At 26.1% G+C, this 15,763-nt stretch overlaps 2 protein-coding genes across 2 annotated transcripts; one reads left to right on the top strand and one right to left on the bottom strand.

Moving 5' to 3' along the window:
* Positions 1–1,530: 1,530 nt before the first annotated feature.
* On the bottom strand, positions 1,531–8,104 carry LOC145844593 (putative odorant-binding protein A5). Its single transcript, XM_082951994.1, has 4 exons — positions 7,903–8,104; positions 6,769–6,922; positions 3,422–3,599; positions 1,531–1,804 (listed from the first exon to the last, which is right to left on the bottom strand). The coding sequence occupies exons 1-4, from the start codon at positions 8,061–8,063 to the stop codon at positions 1,608–1,610; spliced, it is 690 nt and encodes a 229-aa protein (XP_082808120.1). The 5' UTR covers positions 8,064–8,104; the 3' UTR covers positions 1,531–1,607.
* A 2,890-nt stretch (positions 8,105–10,994) lies between these two features.
* On the top strand, positions 10,995–13,681 carry LOC145837719 (testis-specific serine/threonine-protein kinase 6-like). The gene is made up of 4 exons (XM_082945146.1): positions 10,995–11,249; positions 11,513–11,609; positions 11,848–12,164; positions 13,130–13,681. Exons 1-4 carry the CDS (start codon positions 10,995–10,997, stop codon positions 13,679–13,681), a joined length of 1,221 nt encoding a protein of 406 aa, XP_082801272.1.
* Positions 13,682–15,763: the final 2,082 nt, after the last annotated feature.

The raw sequence follows: 15,763 nt of genomic DNA, 5'->3' as shown, positions 1-15,763 counted from the left end.
CAGCAAAAGAGCTTTCTCTAATTAGGGGTTTTTTGTATTAATTTGTTAACTTTCTAAATTGCCGCCTTAGATTTGAATTATCAGATGTGTGAAAGCTCAAGCTGAACTTCCTATGTGCTAAATTGTGAGTATTGTCATTAATCTCTTATTTTTTAGTTCTGTCTCTTAAATTGAAATTTCTAATAAAGTTAAATTGAAGTTAATTTTACTGTGGTTTGCATAAATTTGAATAAATAAACTCTGCTGTTGATAAAATTAAATTGAAGTTAATTGTACTTTTGGTTTGCATAAATTTGAATAAATAAACTCTGCTGTTGATAAAATTAAATTGAAGTTAATTGTACTTTTGGTTTTGCATAAAATTGAATAAATAAGCTTTGTTGTGGATAATTAATTAAGAAGCAAGCTGCTTTTTGGTGCTCTTAATAATCTCTGAAATTTACAAATCAAATTTGATTAATTTAAATGTTTAAATTTATCTAAATATCTAAATATCTAAAATATCTAAATTTAATTAAATAACTAGTGGGCCACACCTAACTCTTGATATAGCATAATGAGTAATAGATCCAAGCCCCCCAAAAAGGATAGTATGTTCTCTAAAGAGAACATACATCATACTTTAGACAAGGTCAACAACCCCGAAACTCGCTGTAGCCAACGTAACATTGACAGAGGGATCAACAAAAGGGGTGTTGACCCACACTCTTCGCGCCGTAGCCAACCTGGTCCATCAGACCAACCACAAGCAACGTGCGAAAGATACATTTCAAATTAATTAAGACTTTATTGTTAACATTTTTTTTTTCTTTAGAACATTGTTTTCAAAATAAAATATTAAAATGTTTGAAGGTATGTATAACATATATGCCATAAATTAAAATTATCAATTAATTGAAAGATAAAATATGAACAAAAAGTATATAGCTAAAAGTATGCAAGCATCTGCTTTAATGTTACATATTTAAGTTGCATTTTTTTCTTTTTTAAGTTGCAGCAGTTCATTACAATGAGCAAACATAAAAAACTAAACATATGATGATTAAATATAAGCTGTTATCCATCAAACTGAGATAAAACGCTTTAACTATGTACTTAATTTTATTATAGAGTCTAACACTTTTCATAGTTTTTATACTGTGTGCAAAACTCTTAATCAAAATTGATGTAGCTTTTATAAGTGTGAAAAACCATTTTTTATCCACTCAAGCGTGAAACCAATATTTAGTTTTACATTTCATTAAAATTTAGACAAACATATAGGTAAAATTCAAAAAGTTTAAAGTGGTCTACCGAATCCAAAATTTCGGATTCGGCCGAATCCGAGTCCGAGTCTCATTTTGAATTTGGGATTCGGCCGAATCCGAGTCGAAAAAGGCCGAATTCGTCCGAATCCGAGTCCGAATCTTGGATTTGGTAGATCACTACCATGTAGTACAACAAAGTACAATGCATACTTTAGCTTAATTATAAATAAACTAATTTAAGCCGTTTAGGTTTCAAGTTGATACTAAATACACTATATTTTTGATCAGTTTCATTTTATTACGACATGAAAAGCACCAATTTGTTATTCTAATTAAATTACAAAAAGCTAGTTTAAAAAATTAACTGTTTTCAGTAATAAACGTGACGCGAACTAGTTCAGTCATTTTGTTATTTTCAATAAATTGAGTTGTGTTGAAGTTGTTTCTGCTGCGACATCGGGGTATTTCCTTATAAATTGCTCCGGACTTCTGCTCAGTTAATATGACTTGGTAGCGATGAGGTCCGCTACCTTTCGGAGGGCTCGGTGCTTGATAGTCTGTTTCAGCATTATACGTTTTAAAAAAGTTAAAATAAATTTATATAAATACTGACTAAACTTTTAAAAAGTAAGTACTTACGTTGCAATAATTTGTTATTAGTCGTATCAAAGAGACGTGCTGAAACTATGATGCCAAGTTAAACAATGTAACTGTATATTCAGGGTTACCAAAAAATTTTGAATCCTGGATTTTGAGAAATTTTGAAAAAAAAACCTAAAATTTTGAACAAAAATCACTAAAAAACCTGAAGTTTTAAACAAAAATGGCTATTAAACCTAGTTATAAGTTGTTAAACCTAGAGTTCGAAATAATTTTTAAATATTATATTGTAAAACTTCGATTTGACACAAAAAACTTATCATATAAATAAAATATCGTATAGACACAGATAAATTCTTTTATTATCATCAATTTTTTTTAAACACATTTAAAGAAGCTTTCAGATATCCTTTCAATGTCGTTATACTATTTTAACAAAGTTTTTTGCTTTTAACTTAATTTTAAACTAAAAATAGACCTTAAAACGTGTAATTTTAAAAACTTGGAAGAAATTTTGAACACCTGGAGAAATTTTGCCAAAAACAGTTGGCAACCCTGTAAATACTCAAATTTAGAAGTGAATGATGTTCAAATCAGCAGGCTCAACTAACTAGAAAACCTCTTCTGCGGCCTGGACTTATTTCAAAAAATTTTTGCAGTCTAAAAATATTTACAAAATGATACTTTAGCTATTTGAAATCTTTATCGGCAAAAATGTAATACAATGAAATTTTAATAAGCACAACTTTGTATGAAAAATCAAATTAAAAGCATATTTTTTAACAAAAAAACTTAGTTGTATTTATTTTGTACGACTTAATTTAATCCAAAAAGTACCCGTAGGCAAAAAAATTTTGTTTTCGGGTGAGATCTATCCCGCGGCCGTACTTTCCCTACCCCTACTCTAAGTTATATCTTTTTAATATACATTTTGTTCGGTTTATTAAAAAAACGAAATGAAAAATAGTAGTTCAAAAATTAAAGAACTACATTTTATAGTAAACGGTATTTATCGATTTCTAAAAAACAAGTCTTTAGGTTTGTCCAAAAGCATAAATAAAAACGGTTTAATATCACTACAAACAGTATTGTACTAAATATTTTAAGTTTAATTTTTAGTACATGAAACTTAAGCTATCAGATCTACAATAACCTAAGTCATTTAATTTTATATACAGATACCCAAAAGAACTATTAAATCTTTAATTGTCAATTAAACATTGGAGACTTTATAAAATCCTTTACCATGCAAAAACAACATATATATAAACCAATTAGTTTTGGCTTTGTAAACCCAATTAACTATAAGATATGATAATTATTTTATAACGAAGTGTATAAATCTATTTTGTGCAACTATACCTATATCCGTTAATTGATAAAATCTTAAAGGTTAACAATATCTAAGTTTGGACTTATTATTTTTGATACAAGTCACGCACAAGTAAATTGTTTAACCTACGACAATAAAATACCTTGTAGCTGAGCCTCAAAACACTTTTAAAGTTTAAAAATATTCATTAAGAATTTTGATAAAAAAACTAAAATAACTGTTTAGTAACAATTAAACACACGGGCAAAACAATCCATAAGAGAATATCCACTTGCAGCGTGCTCAATTACATCAAGGGCTTCATATTTAAGCAAATCCCCGGGTATGTTGTACAATCCCCAGTGTAGCCAGTCAGCTTTAGTTGGATCATCTTTACTTGGTGCGTCAGGGTCAACCATTAAAAGGCCATAGTATTTGTCCTGTATTAAACCAAAACTTTTTGAGTTTTTAGTTACAAGTTTTTTTTTAATAAATGTTTTTATGTTTAGAATATTAAACATACCCTGTTCTTAATTTATCAAAAATACATAGATTTTTAATTTTTATAAATTTTGTTTAGTTTAATATATAAAATAAAAGTTTTATTTTACATTTTAGTTTGATATATTTTTATTGAAGTTTTATATTAGACATAAGCTTCTTATAAAAAAAATTAAAAAAATACTATTTTTGGTTAAGTCTTCTTAAAAATAAGTATTATAAAAAGTTTTGCCTACTGTTATTAAAATTTTTATCTGAAGTATTAACTTTATTAATTTTTTTAATTAAATAAGTTAGCATTTTAACTTTTACTGAAATCATCAAAATGTAGTTAAAAAATTTACTTATCAAATTATTTTGTTAACACTTTTATTTTTTTTTTTTAGTATTTTAAGTATAGTTTATTAAACAACAAAAAAAAAGCACTAAAAATATTTAGTCCTGGGATCTGGTGTATGAAGGAACCTTTTGGTCATCGAGTCGTACACCACTTGGATACAGTTTAACGTCATTGTTCAGGACAGTATTTAATTTGGTAAAAGTATTGATGATTTTAATTTAAAATATTATAAGTTTACTATTAGTGGTCCTTGCTTAATTTGTTTAACTTTAATTTTTTGATAATATAAGTTGAGAATAAATTGAATAAAGAATTTTATCGAATAACTAAGCGTTTTTTTAAATCTTGATAAGTTGTTAAAGTTTAACAGATACTTTGAAATTACTTATAGAATTTCAAGTTCTTCCAAAATGTATAATTGACAAAAAAAAATTCTTGTTGACACAAAACCAATAAGACTAATTCTTTTTTAATGCATACACAAACTGAAAACAGAAAATTTATAACACATACCACCAATAATTAGAAACATTAAACTAAATCAAGCTTTTAAGATTATAAAAAATTGAGTTACAAGATTTTTTAATTTACAAAACTAGCCTTCTAAAACTTAAAATATGTTATATTTATAACAAAATTATTAATTTGTTTTAATAACAGAAGTATCATAGCTTAAGTGTAAATTTTCTATCTAAAACTGTACTTATTTTAGTATTGTTATTAAAATTATTTTATCTTCAACAAATATAAACTAAAAAATTGTATTATGTTTACATTTTTAAATAAACCTTAAATGAATACTATAAGTTTTTCTTTTATAATATTTTTAAGCCCTATGATTGGAGATTTTATAAGTTCAGTAAACAAATAAACTTTAACACTTTTTTTTTTGATAATGGATTTAATATGTAATTCTTTTGGTTTTTTTAGTTTTAGTCTATTTAGATTTGATACAATATAAGATATTTTAAAATATAATACTTTTGTAATACTACTTTAGGTTTGTTTTTGGAATTTCTAAGTAATAAAAAGCATTTTAACACAGCGTATTTCGACTAAAAATCGCGTACCCAACCGGCAATTCGTACCTAATAAATGCGTACCTAAGCGGCAGGTTACTGTACTAAAATTTTTTTAATGACCATTTATTTTACTCCGGAATCTAACTATATCATTGTATTTTTTTTTCAAAGTTCCAATCTATTTACAAAGCCAAAAAAATTATTTTTTTCTATTGAAGACTTTTTCACAGACCATATTTTTGTAATTTTCGTTGTGCCTAAACAACTTCAAACTTGCATTTTTGCTATTCATTGTAGTTCAATCGTTTATAAAAATTTAATATAGTTAGTTTTTAAATTGTTTAATAAAGTATCCAGCACATAGTAACAAGTGGAATTTTTAAATAGTTTGTTTTATAAACTTTTTTTTTTAATGTTTCTTTTAATTTGTAGACTTTTATATTTAGTAGTTTCTATTGTTTTTATTAAACATTTTACATCACGTTTTTAAACTAATAGTTTTAACATAAATTTTAATTGGTCTTTGATCAAATTATTATTTTTTAGTATTTATACATTAAGTCATTTCGGCGATTACTTTTGAAACATCTGAAGGAAATAATTATAATTGCTTTGAAAGTTAAAGTTTTCTGTATTAGATTCAAGTTAAAACTTTTCATAAACTTCTGAAATAAAAATGTTTTAATCTAAATGAAGAAGACCTGTAGTAATATTTCTCTAAGTTCAGTTTTAAAGCTTAACTTTTTCTGTTTTAATATGTGAGGACTTTATAAACTTTATTTTTGTTTTTATAAATAAATTCTTACTATTATTTAGTTTTGTTCAAAGAAGAACATCTATTGTTAAATTGAAAACTGATGGTTTTATGAAAAAAGAGTAAATTTAAGTGTTAATAGTTTACACTGGTAATACTGTTAAATTTGTTTTGTTGCATTTTCCTTAAAAATTACTATTTACTACTATTTTAACAAAAAAAGTCTAAATATTTTTTAACTTTTTAGCGTAAGTGGAGCGAAGTTTGAAACCATTTTTCAAACAAAATAATTCTGTGGTATAGTAATTAAACTAAAGTTGCAACTTAAATGTGTTTAAAATAGAAGTAATTTACAAGTATTTTATTACAAGTCTTTAAATTATTTTTTTATTTAAACTTTTAGCAATAACAAAGTCTAGTCAGTAAAAAGTAGTATTAAGTTTTTTTTTAATTTTCGAATTATTTCTTCCAATTAACTTGGGAAACCCAAAACTCTAAAAATAAATGTTTTACTTGTCGCATATGCTAATCTTTGAACTTTATTTTTTAAACTTAGTTTTTTTTCTATGAATATTTTTAGGCGTGTTTTGTTCACAGCTACTTTAGCAGCATTTTTATATTGTATCTTGGTACTAAACTGAACTACACAAATTTTTCAACAACTATCCATGTGACAGTCTGAGACCTGGTTTCGTTCTTACAAGGACTCAACAGGCAGACATAGTTACGATAAATAGTTATATCAGTATTGTGTATATTTTTTTTAAAGTTATTGAATATAAAATTTTAAACAAATATATTTTAAGTTTAAAGTATACTTCGTATTATTTTTCCGATGAATCTACCTTTCAGTTAAAAGAAACATTTAAATATTTAACTTTGATAAAATTTAAAATTTAACTTTAAGACTTTAAAATTTACTTATGCAATGTACAGAAATTTTTTTGTACTATTTTGAAAATTTATAAAGCAAATAACTTGTATTCACTTACATCATGAACCTTGCTTGGTTTGACAAGCACTATTGGGCTTTTGTTCGGATGATGTTTAAAAAAGTAGTTTGATATTTCCTGTACTTCACCTTCATTACACCAAATGTCTTCGTCAAACTTAATTTGCAAAAAGTGCTTGTCTTCTACTGGTCCTGTTATGATGCAATAGCAATTAAAATAAGTCTAATAGTCTTTTAAAATAAATCAAAATTTAAACAATTTTTTCAGCAAATCGTGCTTTATAAGATTTATCTGCTTTATTTTTTATTTACATGAAGATTAATTTTAGGCACTAAGCGTATTTTTTAAAACATCAGTAGTCATTATAGTCAGACAGCTTGCCAGATTAAGACGTCCTTTACAATGGACTGACGTATAATATTTAAGACGTTCCACAGTTTTGGGACTAAAATTTTTTTCAAAGCAGGTTTTTTACTAATGAAATTTCCTAAACGTCTGAAACTTCTACTTTTGTTTACTTTTTTTTTTTAAATAGACACATGACGATTTAATTTTAAAAACCCGTGACATATACAACAACAGCTACATTTCGAAGAGTAAAAAGCTGACAACTATGTTCTAAGTTTTCAACATTTTAACAAGTGTATCTTAAATTAAGTAAGTTTAAATCGTATTGTAAAAAAAGTTTAATTTAGTTTTTTATTACGTTTTAGGTAGAAACTAGCTTTATAAGTCAAAACTGTAAAAAATTGAAAACAAAAAATTTAAACTGATAAAGTAACATAAAACATATAATATGATTCACAAAATTATTTAAGAACTTTAAACACTTAATAACTCTTATGCAAAATTTACTTAATTCTTAATACTTATACTTAATAAGGAGTTACAAAACAATATCGTTAATAAACATTTAAAGTGTTATAGCCAATAATTTTGAACTTAATTCAAATTTAAAAACAAAGATATTATTCTGCATGAATAATAGCTTTTAATCATCTTTAAGGAAATTGCTGTGTTGAATTAGAAAAAAAATAAAGTTCAAATTGATATTTATAACAGATAAATCGACTAATATTAGCTACGTTACTTAAAAATAGAGTGAATTATATTCAAAATTAATAATTTAAAATATACTGAATTACACACAAGTTTTTTTAAAGCAACTCCCCTTTGTAGTCTTCTTCTGTTATTTTTTTCTTTTCTTCAACATTTTCTTCAACATCTTGTTGTTGTTCGTTTTCTTTTGTTTCTTTCGAACAACATTCCTCAGATGCTCTAAGTAAAGCAATAGAAATTGCTATCCAACAAAAAAACAAACCAGGTTTTATCATGATAAGCAATAAACTACCTCAAACAAAAATATGATTTACTGTTTAAATTGTAATTAAATTAACAGGCATTTGATTTCTTATTACATAGACAAAGTTGAAAAAATTTTAAACAAAATATCACTTAATAGATAACCCTTTAACTTTTATTTTTCTAGTGTAATATTTTTTTATTGTATTATAATATTTAATTTAAACTACTCTTAAGGTCTTAGAAGGTATAAAAATAATATCTGATTAAAGCAAATTTGCTTGCTCTACTACACTATACTTTAAATATATTCAAAGTTGTCTTTTTTAGGTTATAAGAATAGCTACCTTTTTAAGAAAATTCGACAATGTTTCAAGTTTTATAAAAAACTACACATAGTATAACTTCTCATTAAACAAACATAATAAATAAAGACATAAGGTTTTACTAACTGTTTTATCATTTCCAAAACTCATTGACTTTTAAAAAAATAGTAATAATTTACAAAAGTTATATACGATAAAACTCTTTAAATTATTTTTTTTTTCTTTCATTTAATCTATTTCAAATTTAAATTTATATAAAATATGAATTTGACACCATAACAAAACATGCTTATAGTTGATTTTACTTGCTAAATCTGTTATCTTATAACGTTAAAAGAAGCAAATCTAAATTCTTAATTTTTATAAAGCTAATGACGAGCTATTAATTTTACGTGTCGATTTGTTGTGTTCAAGTGCATAAAATAATCAATATAAATTTTGAAGTGCAATTATTGAATTGACTTTGTTAATTTTTTATTTACACATTAGTCCAAAAACCAAAACAATTTTAGTTTTATTTTATTAACTTTAGTTTGAAACACCTTCTTTCTTTGTTCCTAGAAATTAATTTTTAAGAAACTATTTTTTCATTAGTTTAATATACAAATTTTAATTAATACCTAAATTGCCATTAAAATAATTTTTGTTTTCTTTTAAACGTAATTACCGTACAGACTGTTTTATTTGAAGCATTAAAACCTTAGCTAAATGCTTATTGTACCTTGTTTAAAGTAATAGATTATATTATTTTTACTACGTGTATAAAAACACTTATCTTGTTTTTTATTATCTACTATACAAAAGCTTTGTCGGAAAATTAATACTTAATTAACTTAATTATTTCTTAAATACACGGACTTAAAAACATCCTAAAAGTTTAAACTTATGTGCTTAAAATAAAAAGCAACAACTCGGTACATACAAAAAACAATTTCTTTTAAAATAAAATACATATTTATACAAAAAAGTACAACTAAAAGGATGATTTTCTAGAATCTTTGTTTAAAATACATAACAAATTTGTACAAAATTAATAAAAGTAAACAAATAATCTGTAGGAGGGAAGCGAAGGGATTAAAAAAAAATAAATTACATGTTGAGAAAAAGTTATCAGTAGTTGATCTAAAAGATGAAATAAAAAGTTTATAAACTACTTATTATTTTTTTTGTATTTGATTAAAATTATTGTTTTAATAGTATTCAAGTAATTATTTTTTTACAAAGAAAACATTCCACCATCCCACGCGATACGAATTCCTGTGGTAATTACTTCCACATAGTCTTTGTTCTTTGGAAAAATTAATTTTGCCACTGGTCGTTTTTGAAATCGTGTTTACATATAACTTTTTTATTATCTCTTCTTCATTCATTTTTCGAATGATAAAAAGCTAAATTATCAAAGTTTAAAAGCTAAGTATATCAATATAAAACTAAATCATGCTGACTCTTTCTAAACACTTTTGACTTAAGATTTAAAACGAATATGATGTTTTTGTCAACAGTTAAGAAAACTGAAAGATTTATTGTGAGAGAATTTAAACTAAAAAACTCATAAATTAGTAGATTGCTTTTTTTCTAAAAGAACGTATTAAATGTTTGCAACCTGTTTTATACAATTTTAGCTTTTCTGAAACAAGGTCTAATTAAAGATTTTTTACAACCAATGTCCGTTTTAAAGACATATTTTTCAACAAAGGAAAATTGAAATATATAAAAGTTTAATATTGCTAAATTTGTATCGTATCGAAGTAAAAAAAGATTATCGATTATGTTTGAAAAAAGTAATAATAAAAATAGTTGATTTACTGATAAAATTTGTTACAAATATGACGTCAATTTATTTTTTATTTTTGTACAAAAACATAAAACAAGGACAAACTAAGTTTTACCCAAGTCCATCTCTTGAAGATATGGCCTTGTGCTGTTTATCCTAGTATATGTTTTCATTTGGGAGTCTTTCAACTTTGTTTGGTGTTTACTGCTTTTATATACGTAAAAGAAATGGGGGTAACAGTTGAAGTATGTGCTGGAGCGTGGAACTCTCACTCTAATTAACGTTTTTAGAGTCAGATCTTCCTTTCACTACTTTAATTTAGTGTTTGTAGTTTTAAAAGGTAAGAATTACGTTTGTTACTAAATGGAATAATGATCGTCTTTTTTTTCATTCAAGGATTCATTCGATTTTAAAACTTCTATTATAGTTTGTAATGTTAAACTAATTACATTAAAGTATATGATAGGAAAACATTATAAAATTAAACTTTTAAATGTTTTCTGCTGTTTATAGTATTTTGTCTTGCTATCACAAATTAAACTCTTAAACTGTATTCAATTTTATACTAAAACTGAAGTTTTCATATTGTAAGATAATACATTCATACCATGGAAAAGTATTTACTCTTGTTATGAACTATTATTAGGTTTTTATTTCAAAGCATTTTTACTTAAAAACTAGAAGTATTAAAAACTAAGTTTAAAAATAATAATGCTGTAAGTCTTCATAAAGTTCTGTAAAAGCTCATTCTTAGGATGTTTACTTAAACTCTTTTCTTATTTTATGAAACTTATAAAACATTAAAAACAGAATGGTAGGTATTAATTCTTTTTGAAATATTGAAATCAAGAGAAAACATTGGTATGGCCTCTACGAATGGTACAGGATTAGACCTGTCGGAAGACATTAAGCACTTACGTACGGTTGGCTACCTTCTAGGAGGTCGCGTCAACAAGGGAGCCTTTTCAATCGTCCATTGCGGTCTGGAAATGAAAAGCGGAAATGTAGTTGCTATCAAAATCATTAACCTGAATGCAGTCAGTAGAAATTTTAGGGACCGGTTTCTGCCGAGAGAGCTTTCCAATATCAAGCGCTTCAACCATCCCAGTATCATCAAAGTAATTATAGTGTATTTTTGTTATTAGAACATCTTTTATTTGTTGGAAAATATGGTTTGGTTATACAATACATTCAGTATAGGTATTTATGTTATATATGTGAACAACTACGAGGTGTTGTTATTTTGTATGCAACCAAACTCTGTTACCAAAAATCTGGGGTACTTGGTATGTGTTAAACCTTCAAAATTCATAAAACAAAAAAGTTTAAACTACGTAAGACCTTTTACAAACAAAAATAACGTAAATTATTTTTAAAACAGGTTCGCAAGATTTCCCGAAATGAAAACAAAATTTACATAATAATGGACTTTGCTTTTTCGAGTTTAAAAAAAGAAATTAATGACCGTTCATATATAGGTTAAAAAAGACTATTTTAAAAATTTTACTTTAATTTTAACATGAAATAAACATATATTTAAATAGAAGATTAAATTTTTGATGCAACATTAATTATTAAGGAAAACATTTAATTAAAATAATTTACCAAATTTAAGTTTATTATCTAGAATATCACTGTTACATTCTTTCTAAAAGTTTTTGTTTTAGAATATTCACGATACAAGTTTTGAAGTTTTTTTTTATTTATCATTAACAGGTGAAAAACAAGCGAAAAAGTGGTTTTTCCAGCTCACATCAGCTTTTGAGTATCTGCAATCGCATGGAGTGGCGCACCGCGACATCAAACTTGAAAATATACTTATTGATAAGCAAAGGCATGTAAAAATTTGTGATTTCGGATTCTCGAAGTTGGTGGCCCCACCGCGCAAACAGCAAGCAACGGAAGCTAGTATTGAACATTCACGCACCTTTTGCGGATCGATAGCATATTGCGCACCGGAAATTTTGCAAAAAACTCCTTATGATCCCCACAAGAGTGATGTTTGGTCACTTGGTGTCGTCCTTTACAAAATGGTTACTAGAGTTTTTTTTTTGTACACTTTATTTTTATTTAAAAATATATACACTTCACTTATTGGACGAAAAGCTTCATAAAAACATACCACGATTAACTTTCAATTATAGCGAAGTATTTTATTTGTTTTGTTTTATTATCAATAAAAATTGTAAATAGACTTATTATTTAAGTAATTGATTTTGAGTAATACTTTTAATCATGGTTTCCCAAACATAGACCATGACAGATACTCAGGGGGCCATGAGCAGTAAAGGAGCCACAGGGGGCTATAAGGTCATAATTTGAAACTTAATTTAGATATTCTGGAGTTGTTGACGAAAAACAAAAAAAAAAGGTTTTAGGTACTTTTATTGGTAGTATTTTGAGTAATCTTTTTGAAAGGGGCCATAGCTTTTTTAATTTCTTTAAAGGAATTGAATTATGAATTATGAATAGTTAAACTAAGGATGTTTCATTGTGCTGTAAAAAAAAACAAAGTTAGACGGAGTTTAAAAAAAAATGATCCAACGTTCAAAGAAAACTTTATTGCTCTACTAATAAACTGAGCACTTTGTTAAATAGATGTGATCATTTTAATGAACTTTAATAATTTTGATCTTTTGTTATAATAAATTATTACTAACATTAAAAAAATAAAAATATTTTAATAGCTTTTAGCTGAATCTAATAAAAACTAGTTTAAAGTTGTTTTTTATGTACTCTTCAAATCCATTTAGTTATCTTTTATTCAACATCTAAAAATTTTTGTGAAAAGTTAATACAATAACTATTTTTAATGCATACCAAGTACCAGTATAACATAATTACCCAAAAAACAAACGTTTTGCATATCAAGTAAAAATTTTTAATGAAAAATTATTTTTTAAAACGTATATGCCGCTTATTTCTACGTTTTAATAGATTGATGCTTTATGAAAAAATAGTTGCTGCTAAAAAAAATGCTTATAAAATGTTTCAACAGGTTGTTGGACAAATGCCATTCGGAGAAGGAAATGATTTGGCGTGCGTGAAAAAAGTAGCTGACGCTCAAGGAAAATCTATCGAGTTTCCTCCTTTTCCCAAAACTTCTCTTCACTGCCAGCAACTTATTCGCGCCATGCTAACTGTCGAAACTTCAAAGCGGATCAGCTTAACCGAAGTGCTTCAGTCGCCTTGGCTCTGTCTTGCTGCTCCTTCAAACGCGCCCAGTTCTGTGTTTAACTTCGGGGCGGGCGGCAGTCCCCAGTACTGTGATTCCAAAACTTCGGCGGCAACAGGCAGCACGACCTTCTCGTTGGTTTCCCGTCGTTGCAACATCACCTCCCAGCGGATACAAGGAATTCACAACGGGCTGAGGAAAAACCCAAGCACGTGTTCGTCGCGGTCGAGTCGGTTTTCACTTGACAGCAAGGCGTCTAACATGAGCAACGTGGTCAGAAGGTCGACTCCCTCTCTGATGACCCGCCTTCGTCGCAACTTTCAATTGTTCTCACCCCGATCAATACTTAAAAAGAAGTCCTCAACATTGGACTAATGTGTTTTGATGATTAAAAACTAAGTTTTTTTATTAACGGTTGTGATAAGTACACCTACTGTTTGGCTCAAGTTTCAACTTGTAATTTTTTTAAGCTTAAGCTACCATAGTTTTTAGGATTATTTTAACTACAAATTATTTATCTAAAAAGAAATTAGTTGTCTTATTTGTGCAAAATGCTTTAAACTTTTTTATCAATTTTGTAATTTAATAAAAAAATTAACATTAAAAATAAAATTTTAAACAGATTTCCATTTTTCAAGAAAATTTATTTTAATTTTAAACAAAATACAATAAAGTTTTTTTTTCAAAAGTTATTAAAATTACCATTATAGTTTTTTATAAGCTGATGATATTTTGTTTTAAGATATTTATTACTTGAAGTGGTCAGTAGTATTTTAATTAGTAATTTTGGACACACTAATTTTAAACTGAAACTTAACTTTGTTTCTCTAATCTGGAACCATTGAAAGTGTAAACTAATGTTAAAAAAAATAACTGGGTTGGCATAAATTAAGCACTTCCCTAAACAAAAAGTTTTTTTTATAACTACTTTGTATCGCAACTGATTTTTTACTAACTTTTAAAATGCTACTAAATGTAAAAACAGTGTAGGAGTCTAATATGCACGAAGGGACATTTTTGCACGAAGACACTTTTGCACGGGTTAAAGATAATTTAATTTATTTTTTTAGCTAAATTTTTTACTAATTTATTTTTACTACCCTTACCCTCGGTCGGTAACTTTTTATTTTTATAAATTATTTTTTAGTAATTTTTTCATTTTCTTGTATTAGTTTTATTTAAACTTTTAATTAGGTTTTTTTTATCACTGTTACCCCCAGCCCTTGGTCGGTAACTTTTTTTTTATATCATCGTTTTACTTTTTTTTTTATATGTTTTTTACTATCGTGCAAAAATTACCCTCAGTGTAAAAAAATTTGAGTGCAAAAGTGATTCCTCGTGCAATAGTGTCTCTTCGTGCATATTTAACCCTTCGTGCATATATAAACAAGTATTAGTAACATATAAAGTATCTTCGTACATATTTGACCCGTTCCCGTAAAAACATGGTTGTAAAATATCATTAAAAAAACCAGAAACGATTCAATTAAAATAGTATACCCAAACAATAACAGATGATTCATAAAGAATTTAGTTTTCAGAAATAATCCAGATTGTTCAGAACAATAGTAGAATAAGAAAATAAAGCAAAATTTAATGAAACAATGTATTCAGAAAGTAAGTTAATAACTTAGACAAAAGTTTTTAGATTGTTAAATTTCTTTAGACAGTTTCAAACAAATTACATTTTACCATAGAATGTTTAATATTTTTAATCATGTCTTAAACTTTTTTATACATAAGGTTTAATTAACATTATATTATTATTTTTTTTACACATTGTGCTTAATTTTTATACCATAATTTAATTTGAGTGTTATCTTTGTATTTGTTTGCCATACCTAAAAATTGATCCTATTTAATAAGTATTTACCAGGATAAATAATTCTTATGTAAATAAACAAATCATTTAATAATGATACATATAGAGCAGAGGTAGTTTTTTAATGTACTTTACCATACATAATGTTTATAAGAAAAAAAAAGGATGGTAATCAAAAATTTAGTAATGTATAAATATGTTTTAAGAAGTACAATATGTTTTTATTTGAAAAAACAAGATTGAACTACATAAAAAACGAAGTCTGTCAATTTTTTTATCTAATTAGTTCACATATAATGACTAATTACTTATATACCTTTTAAATGTTAGTTTTTGTCGAACAAACATTTACTCATCATTAAAAAAAACTTTAGCGACTATTATTAGTAGTTTTATTTCAATTAATTGCTAGCTATTAAAATTATTAGTAATTTTTTGACCATTGTCGGCAAAGCCAAGATGTTTTCCCGCGATCATAGCTAGTAATAAACTAATTCGTATTAACGGTAAAGCGATTCAATTTATGGCAAAATATTTTTTTTAATAAACAACAAGTTTTAAAACTTCGAAAATAGCTTTTACTTTTAATTAGGTATGAATAAAATAACACACTATAACTTTTTGTGACAGTTTAA

The sequence above is a fragment of the Thalia democratica genome, chromosome 1 (assembly GCF_965202585.1).
Source record: "Thalia democratica chromosome 1, ktThaDemo2.hap1.1, whole genome shotgun sequence".
NCBI classification, from domain to species: Eukaryota; Metazoa; Chordata; class Thaliacea; order Salpida; family Salpidae; genus Thalia; species Thalia democratica.
This window is presented reverse-complemented; position numbering and strand designations above follow the sequence as displayed.